General features: G+C 38.4%; 1 protein-coding gene and 2 pseudogenes across 1 annotated transcript; all 3 read left to right on the top strand.

The window, feature by feature from the left end:
• The first annotated feature begins 384 nt into the window (after positions 1-384).
• Positions 385-9,333, top strand: LOC137058081 (retinol dehydrogenase 10-like). Its single transcript, XM_067431242.1, has 5 exons — positions 385-927; positions 5,987-6,085; positions 6,176-6,324; positions 8,792-8,923; positions 9,041-9,333. The coding sequence occupies exons 1-5, from the start codon at positions 478-480 to the stop codon at positions 9,162-9,164; spliced, it is 954 nt and encodes a 317-aa protein (XP_067287343.1). The 5' UTR covers positions 385-477; the 3' UTR covers positions 9,165-9,333.
• On the top strand, positions 4,194-4,310 carry LOC137058972 (5S ribosomal RNA; annotated as a pseudogene).
• LOC137059001 (5S ribosomal RNA) lies at positions 7,392-7,508 on the top strand (annotated as a pseudogene).
• Positions 9,334-10,244: the final 911 nt, after the last annotated feature.

Below are 10,244 nucleotides of genomic sequence, written 5' to 3'. Positions count from 1 at the left end.
ACAAAACATTTCAATCAAATCTATGACAAAGTTTATGTTTTTCAAACAATTTGTGTAAAAATAAAGATTTATTCTTAGAGGTAATGAGACAATTTTTCCAGAGAAGCATTTTGTCTATCCTAAAAGAAAGAAAGAAAGAATTCTATGTTGTCACAACTTAAGTGTTTTAAATGCTATTCTGAATGGTCCTATTCATGGGTAAAGGTGAGTTTATTAAATGATGGGGTGATTTATTTAATCAAACAAACTGGTCTCTTATTATATGTAATAAGATATATGTATAAGCTATGTGAAGAACATAGAGCAGAGCAGGATTTTAATTGGTGCTGCTGCTGCTGTTTAAACCCAGTAGTTAATCCAGCATTATATAAACCACAGGCACAAGTCACATGCAGTTGGATCTGCTCAACAGGACCAAAGGAGATTATAGAAGTTGTGTTCATCTGAATCTATGTTATAGTCGTAATAAAAGGAAACATGATAGTGTTAATAGATCTACTGGTGATGCTCTTGGACCTGACATACACCATCATCAGCGCGGTGGTTCGCACTGTTCTCCGGCCGCGTCTTAAATCAGTGGACGGGGAGGTGTGTCTGATTACGGGCGCTGGCGGAGGGCTCGGCCGACTCTTCGCGCTGGAGTTCGCCAGAGAAGGGGCCGACCTAGTGCTGTGGGACTGCAACACTGAAGCCAACGAACACACGGCCAGGCTAGTGAGGGAACTGGGCCGCAAAGCGCACGCGTACACAGTGGATCTGTCCAAGCGCGAGAGCATCTATCAGACGGCTGACCGCGTGCGGGAAGAGGTAGGCGACGTCAACATATTGGTCAACAACGCGGGAGTCGTTGCAGGGCGACGGCTGCTGGAGTGCCCGGATGAACTGCTGGAGAGGACCCTGGAGGTCAACTGCCACGCGCTGTTCTGGGTAAGACCTTTCTAAATCAGGGGTGCTCAAATAGTTGCCATACCATGGTTTTGTCATTTATTTTGGACATGACACCACTATGATATTATTTAAACGGAAGTGCCTGAAATATTTTAAATCAAACAACTAAACTCAGTTGAAAAGCAATTTGTAGCAGCATAAACACATTTTTAAGTTGAATACTAAGTTAAAATGAGTTGAAAGAACTTGTGTTTGGGACTCATGAATCTTGTGCACTTCTGTTCACTGAAATTCACTGCTAGCACATTCTAAATGTTTTATAGCATAGACACTTAATTAATTGAAAGGTAATGAAATAGCATTAGCACAATAATTTCTCATTTGATCCGTATATCTTAATGTAGACACCCACAACCTAACCATGAGCACTCTTCAGCACAATGGTAACCGTTACATGTCAAACATAACAGCATTGTTCTAAAAAATATATAAAAAATAACACTCAATTTCAATATTTATTCTCCTTAGCAATGTTAGGCACTATAAATCCACTGCCCAATTTTCAATATCATTTAGTAACTACAACTGTGATTTTTTTCTCAGTTAACACAGTTTAAATAATACAATATAAAGTTAACGTAATAACTAACATTATTAGGTCAACAACATCAAAACAATGTTCGGAACTTAAAAGGTTTAATTAAACCAATACATTTGAATTTTAACTTGCTGCCATGCATTTATTTAAGTTGTGTTAACAGGTGTTAACCACTGAGTGATTTTTTAGTTTATGCTATACCTCCAAAGTACTTTTATTTGTAAGGACTGTCAGTAATTTCAAAGTAAACCTAAAAGATCTTATATAGCTGGTTCGGTGTGTTGGAGAACTTTACAGAAAAGTTGATGTCCTTGAGGAACGAGCGCCTTTATTGCTTTATTGCTGCCTGTTGACAAAGTACATCTGGCGATGACTGAGCGTGATGTTTTCATGCTGCTGAAAGTTAAGGAGATATTGAATTGCAGTCTAAAGCTGGAGTGAAAAAGTGCAGTGACTGTAATCTGCTTGATTTAAAAGGTTCACAATAATGCCTTATTGTGCATATGACCATAAATCACACGTACAGTGAGGAACAGGACATTATGCACCAGATTATCCCTCATCATGACAGCAGCTCAGAAGTCTTCATAAGTGTTATTATATAAACTGTCAGTAATGTGAAATGATGCTTGCTGAGGCATTTAAACACACATTTAACACCCCACCTCACACATTTAACACCCCAACTCACCCCACACTGTTGTGTTAAGGGCATGAATTATGCATCAAATTGCATAGCCTTTTGAGAAGTTTGTTATTATTACATTTTTTAAAGAAATCTGACTTGTTCGATGTAAGTATGTCCTATACTTACATTGAAGGAGAGACCCTAGTCATATCTAAAGACCAGGATGTCATAAAGTCATAAAGGGTCCTATTTTAACGATCTGAGCGCATGGTCTATAGCTCGTTGCTAGTTTAATCACGGTCGGCACACCAGGTGCGGGGTCCAAAAGGCTTGTACCTATTGTCTTATGAGTCATGGCATGGGTGTATTTTGATTTTAATTTGCGAGTGGAAGGACTAAACGCTTTTGTAGAGAGAAATTTGTTATTTTTAAAAATGTTTGTTACGCGGTAAATGTGAGTGTACTAATGTGCGCGCCCTTTACATTTTGGTCAATGGTCAATAGCGCAGTCATTTTAAGTTCCTCAAAAATAGCAACACGTCAACAATACACCTGAACACACCTCGTTTCACACTTTGTTTTCAGACCAGCCCACCCATGGGCGAAAGGATGGGCGTGAATGCTTTTGCTATTTAAACAACATGAAGCTGGACGTGAAAATGAAAACTGCGTCAGGCTGAAGCTAGCAAAAAACACTTGCGTCACACCTGCTGTCGCATTGCACCGGGTGTATATTAGAGCCCTTAGGGTGCAGTCATATAAAAGGTCAGTTTCTAACCCATTATGAAATTTGTGCTCCAGGACACTTTTCGCCCTAATGTGAAATTACTGAATGTGTCGATTCCTATTGAACTGAAAATCCAGCAAACAACAGTAAAGGCCAAAGTATACTTCACTTATACCTACAACTGTGCGTGTGTATGAAAAAGTATTCTTCCAGCTTAAATGTGTAGTTTGACACACTATTTTATTATATGTTACAATTTTTTAAACAAAACTAATTCACTGCTTGATAATGTTAAAAAAAGAAAAAAGCATTTGCCAAATCTAAGTTGTGGAGTGGCCAACATAAGGAAGCATACAGAAAACAACATAAAACAGGAAGTGATATCATATGAAGAGGGCCTTCATGATTTTGCATCAAGGTCAGTTTGTTCATTATTAGGTCAGTTTGTTCATTATTAGGTCAGTTTGTTACTATTAACTTCAAACTTTTGCTGAAAATTATAATTTTTTTAATCCATTTTTTTTCTTTTTATAATATGTGGATATCTTATGCGGAGTCATTGATCCGACTCAGTTCTCTCAAGACGAAGAATTGCATGCACAAAAAAGTCCTGCGGCTTTTATGTTGATCACTGTGTTTTAACACCAGACAGCATCCAGTATATTACCTCCTACAGTAAGCACCATGAGTAACAATCCGCTCAAAACCTCACACAATGCTTTACAATGCAGCTAAAAAAGCTTCAGTTACTTAGAGAGGCAATTAACAAGCATTATCCTGTAACTGTAACCACACTCAAAGCCCGGATTACTACAGCAGCAGTGAATGAGCAGATGAATCTGTGCATCGACTGTGGTAAAGAATTAACAGGGTCCTGCGGGTCCTAAAAAAAGTCTTAAAATGACTTAAATTAAGTTTGATCAAATTTAGGGTTAGATTTAGGCTAATAACAGCTTACGCCAGTGCAAACCCTCTTTTGGCGTACTATACTGTACTGTAAGGTTTTACTAAAGAAATGAAAAATTTGTGCTGTTATTTTTGTGGCACAAAATGTATGGGAGGAGAGTATTTAAATGAATATTGCAAGACGATTTACTGAAGTTTGCGCTGGTCATTTTAGGCTACTGGTGTTTGCGGCATTATTTACTGCCCCAAAAAAGCATGTCTTAAACTAGATGCTAATTTGCACTGCTCTTGGTAGATAGCATTGTTCATTCATTCATTCATTCATTCATTCATTCATTCATTCATTCATTCATTCATTCATTCATTATGGAAGTGATCTATGTGATATTTCAGGTTTTCTTTTTTAAGGAAACTCATGAAACTTTGCATGTGTGTCAGAAGTGCACACCAGCAGCCATATCCCCCTGTAGCCCAAGACTGGTTTCCCACTGAAGCTAAGCAGGGCTGAGCCTGGCCAGTACCTGGATGGGAGACCAACTGGGAAAACCAGGTAGCTGCTGGTAGAGGTGTTAGTGAGGCCAGCAGGGGGGCGCTCACCCTGTGGTCTGTGTGGGTCCTAACGCCCCAGTATAGTGATGGGGACAATATACTGACAAAGAGCATCGTCTTTCGGATGAGACGTTAAACCGAGGTCCCGACTCTCTGTGGTCATTAAAAATCCCAGGATGTCTTTCGGAAAAAGAGCAGGGGTGTAACCCCGGCATCCTGGCCAGATTTGTCCATTGGCCCCTGTCCATCATGGCCTCCTAATAATCCCCATATCCTGATTGGCTTCATCACTAGGTCTCCTCTCCACCAATCAGCTGGTGTGTGATGAGCGTTCTGGCGCAATATGGCTGTCGTCGCATCATCCAGGTGGATGCTGCACATTGGTGGTGGTTGAGGAGATTCCCCCCTTCAATGTAAAGCGCTTTGAGTGCCTTGAAAAGCGCTATATAAATCGAACGCATTATTATTATTATTATTATAGAAGTGTTGAAAATTGACATCTGATATGGGTTTTAGAATTAGGTGTGGCAAAATGGCTCGATAGTGGCACCTACAAAATTTAAATGAAAAGCCGCTTGCACTACGTTTCACGTATAACTATTACATTTGCAGCCCAATGCCTACATAAAAAGTCCCAGTTGTTGTAACCAAGCATACAATGTCCAATCGGCCTCAAACTTCACGTTTGATAAGGGCCTCATTTATCAACATTTATTACATTGTATGCACAGATCAGTGTAGTGAGTGCATAAGAACAGTTTCACGTCGTTGGGCGACTCATTCTGTGTTTATGAAGTTCCTCTTCTTTGCTATAGTTATGATGAAGAAAAACACAATCACATGATTTTTAAAAGAAAGTGTCACCATAAATGGTTAATTGGAGGCGTTTCTGAATGCTAATGACCGCTAATGTGAACGAGCATGGTACTTACGCACGGGGATTTATCATCAACAATGATTGCTTACGCATGTGCGTAAGAACAGATCAGGGTTGCCAGGTTGCCAAATTGCAACTCAAAACGTTTTTTGGGGTTTCCTGGTCATAAAAAGCATTCTGGGGGTAAAATATATGTTTATTTGCCAGGGTTCCCTGCTAAAATGAGCATTTCCGGCACTGAATATAACATAATTGGGATCACTTCAACCTGCAGACATGAAAAACAGCCCGCGGCAACAGTGTTAAAGTAGCCAAGTTCCGCGGGAAAACAGCGGACTTGGCAACACTGGAAAAGATACAGATTTTCTTGTACTTAGAAACATTCGTAGGACAAAATAAAGAGCCTTTTCTACGCACTGTTGATAAATGAGGGCTAATACATGCCAAAATTAGTGCTCTGTTTTCCTGAAGTCACTGGGTGGCACATCCCTTTCATTTTCAATTTCAGTTGAACCTTGTATTATATTTGTATTTAAATATATTTGTAATACACATTTTGTAGTTGCACTTTGTGCTTTAGAATGTTAGTCCACACACAATAATAAGTGCACAACAAAAGATTATTAAAACATGTTTTAAAAAGTACTTTCAAGTAGAACTTTTCATTCAACATTATTACAAAGTGAACTCTAAATATTTTATCTACATATATATATATATATATATATATATATATATATATATATATATATATATATATATATATATATATATATATGCAGGTGAAATCTAACTGTTTTCCCGTTTTGACAGATGACAAAAGCCTTTCTGCCCCAGATGAAAGCCAAGAACCACGGACATATTGTTACTGTTGCCAGCACTCTTGGTCTGTTCAGTACTGCTTGTGTAGAGGTAATTTAAACAAACGTTTTCAAAAATCTGTAACTCCTAAATTCCGTTAAAAGCTTATTGACTGACTGCCTGTTATCTTTCCTGTTTTAGGACTACTGTGCTAGTAAATTTGGGGCTGTTGGTTTCCACGAATCTTTGACTCATAGTTTGTTAACAGAGGAAGGTGTGGATGAGGTGAAAACCACCCTGATCTGCCCGTACATCGTCAACACTGGCATGTTTGCTGGATGCCAAATCAGGTGAGAAATGCTTTAGAAGCGACGCAGAGATGCCGTTTTTATTACTTCACAGGTAAGGTATTTTACTGAACAGATGATCTGCCATATGTAGCTCTCAGACAGAGTTCACTGTAAAGCATTATCTATTGTGAAGAATAATTTTCATCCGCACAGAGACAAAGCACAACCCAAACAATGTTCTTCCACAAAATGCATGCTGTTTTGTTTTTATTGCTAGACGCATAGAGAGCCAGAAGTTACATAGTGTACCAACATGTACATATCGATTATATCATCGACATCCGTAAGTCCTCCGTTCATCTTCGGAACACAAATGATGATATTTTTGTTGAAATCCAATGGCTCAGAAAGGCCTTCATTGACACCAATGTCATTTCCTCTCTCAAGACCCATAAAGGCACTAAAGACGTCGGTACAAAGCCCATCTCACTACAGCGGCTCCACAATCATTTTATGAAGCCACGAGAATAGTTTTTGTGTGAAAAAAACAAAATAATGACATATAGTGACAGGCCGATTTCAAAACACTGCGTCCTGAAGCTTCAAACCGTTGACTGTTAGCTCTTTCAGCTGTCATGAATCAGTGTATCGAATTAGCGGTTCGGATTGCCAATGTCTCGTGATTTCAGCAGTTTGGTGGTTTGACACGCGATCCGAATCACTGTCAAAAATACGTATCAAAAATACACTGATAATGCTCTGAAGCTTCAGGAAGAAGTGTTCTGAAATCAGCCATCACTATACAAGTTATTTAGGGTTTTTTTTGCACACAAAAACTATTCTCGTCGCTTCATAAATGATTGTTGAGCCGCTGTAGTGAGATGGACTTTGTAACGACGTCTTTAGTGCCTTTATGGGTCTTGAGCGAGGAAATGACATCGGTGTCAATGAAGGCCTTTCTAAGCCATTGGATTACAACAAAAATATCTTCATTTGTGTTCCGAAGATGAACGGAGGTCTTATGGGTGTCGAACGACATGAGGGTAAGTAATTAATGAGAGAATTTTCATTTTTGGCTGAACTAACCATTTGTACATTGTAGCTATATCCAGCTAATATGGCCTACAGCCAGCAGCCATATCACCCTGCAGCCCAAGACTGGTTTCCCACTGAAGCTAAGCAGGGCTGAGCCTGGTCAGTACCTGGATGGGAGACCATCTGGGAAAACCAGGTAGCTGCTGGTAGAGGTGTTAGTGAGGCCAGCAGGGGGTGCTCACCCTGTGGTCTGTGTGGGTCCTAACACCCCAGTATAGTGATGGGGACACTATTATGACAAAGAGCACCGTCTTTCGGATGAGACGTTAAACCGAGGTCCTGACTCTCTGTGGTCATTAAAAATCCCAGGATGTCTTTCGGAAAAAGAGTAGGGGTGTAACCCCGGCATCCTGGCCAGATTTGCCCATTGGCCTCTGTCCATCATGGCCTCCTAATAATCCCCATATCCTGATTGGCTTCATCACTCGGTCTCCTCTCCACCAATCAGCTTGTGTGTGGTGAGCGTTCTGGCGCAATATGGCTGCCGTCGCATCATCCAGGTGGATGCTGCACATCGGTGGTGGTTGAGGAGATTCCCCCCTTCAATGTAAAGCGCTTTAAGTGTCTTGAAAAGCACTATATAAATCGAACGCATTATTATTATTATTATTATTACAGCGAATGGACGTGTCGTTTAATGTCAAACCATGGGTTATTGTCATTTATTACAAGTTAACAACTAAAAACTTTAAAGCACTGAAATTACTTATTGGAAACAGATAACAAACTGAAATAAAAATGAACCAAGCAAAAGAGTTATATTAAAAAAAAAGAGCAATTTTTTTTTTTTTTTTTACTGAAATTACAAAGAAAGCTATAATAAAAAAAGAGTAATTGTGACTTTTTCTCAAAATTGCATGATATAAAATCAGAATTCTAAGAAATATACTCACAAGAACATAATATCAAGTCAATTCTGACTTTATTTCTCAGTCAGAATTATGACTTTATAACACGCAATTGTGCGAAAAAAAGTCAGAATTCTGAGATGAAGTGTCGCAATTACTCTTTTTATTTTTTATTTAGTGGCGGAAACGGGCTTCCATAGAAAGCTGACAATATAAATATAAAAGCTAAATCAAAATATTAATAAAAACTATAAACATACATAAAAACCACAAAACCAGCACTGCGCCAAAACTAACGCAACATGCCTTCACATTTGAATATGGTGCATTTTTGTCCTTTTGGGAGCCAGAGATCAAATGCTTGCTTTGGAAATGAGCTGCGTGAACAGTCTTCAAAACATTTTTTTGTTCCACAGAAGGGAAAAAAATGGGTAAGGAACAACATGATGACGATGACACAATGATTTGTAATTTTGGTTGCTATTCTTTTAAAACTGTCTTTACAGCACAATGGATGTCTGTCCATCTAGTTACACAACAGAAGTGTTCTCCTCATGTTCATGCTGGTGTGTCTCCATTCACAGGAAGGAACTACAAGGCCTGATTCCACCTCTGGATCCTCTATACTGTGTTCAGGAGTCAATGAAGGCCATTCTGACTGAGCAGCAAATGATCTGCCTCCCCCGCGTAATGTACTTCGCTTTCCTCTCGCGGGCGTAAGTACCTCCACCGTCCTACAAACAGCCTGGCAACGTCCAGTTTGCCCAGACTTGGATTGAGACTCGCGACTCAAGCATATGCATTAATCCTTCTATGTCGTGTCTTTTCTTCAGGTTGCTCCCCTGGGACGCTAATGTTGCAACATATCGCTTTATGGGAGGAGACAAGTGCATGTATTCCTTCATTAAGACCAAACAACACCAGCAGGATGTTAACGGCCACGCGAAATCCTCTTAGCTATCCAGTTATACTTCCACAGATCATCCACATTCCAAGGCAAAAAGCCAAGAGTACATTCACAGAATGTAAAGCATCGTGCCTGCAATCTTGAAAAAACATTTCAAATGTACTTCATGAGGACCAATATATATATATAATTTAGCGCTGTCAAATAGATTAAACGTCAATAATTACATCCAAAATAAGTTTGTTTACATAATGTGTGTACTGAGCATAATTATGTTTCTTATACACACAAAGCTTTATATTTATATATAAATATTTGTAATATATACATAAACAGTATACATGCAAATATTTCTTACATGTATACATGTGTATTTAAATAAACATAATTATACACTACACATTATGGAAACCAGCTTTTATTTTGGAAACGATTAATCGTGATTTAATTGATTTGACAGCATATATTTATTTCTGTACAAAAAGTGTTAAAAAAACACTAGGTCTCGCTATTATTAACTAGTTGTTTATTAGCGTGCATATTACTAGGATATTGGCTGTTTATTAGTACTCATAAAGGACATATTAATGCCTTATTCTGCATGCTTTAATACTACTCTGTACCTAAACTTCTCTACCTCACTAACTATTATTAAACCGTCATTAGGAGTTTGAGGCAAAATTAGACCCGACCATACTGAACATAAAAACATACTGCAGAAACAGTGGAATGAATCTGTTCATATATGACCGATTAATAGATCTCTTTCACAACCAGATCAATCGTTAATGTTATAAATAATTGGCATTTACTAAAACATGAATATTCAAATACAAGTATGATTAATGCCAACAGGGCAGGATATTAAATCTCTGAGCTGCAGCCACAGGATTAATGTTAGTCACACTTTATTTTAAGATGTTGATGTTGTTATAGTGTAATTCTTGGTGTTAGTTTATATAAGTATGGAGTAAATGTATTAACTACATAGTTAAGTTTATGTTTGTATATCCAGGGCTTCATACGTCACTAACTCAGTAAGCTGGATTTGATTGTTGACGAACCAGGGCAATAATTTTAAATAGTAATATAAAAATATATTTGAAAAAAATATGTGTTAATAGACACAG

Source organism: Pseudorasbora parva, chromosome 22 (assembly GCF_024679245.1).
Source record: "Pseudorasbora parva isolate DD20220531a chromosome 22, ASM2467924v1, whole genome shotgun sequence".
NCBI classification, from domain to species: Eukaryota; Metazoa; Chordata; class Actinopteri; order Cypriniformes; family Gobionidae; genus Pseudorasbora; species Pseudorasbora parva.
The sequence above is the reverse complement of the archived record's forward strand: the minus strand, read 5'-3'. Positions and strand labels throughout refer to the sequence as shown.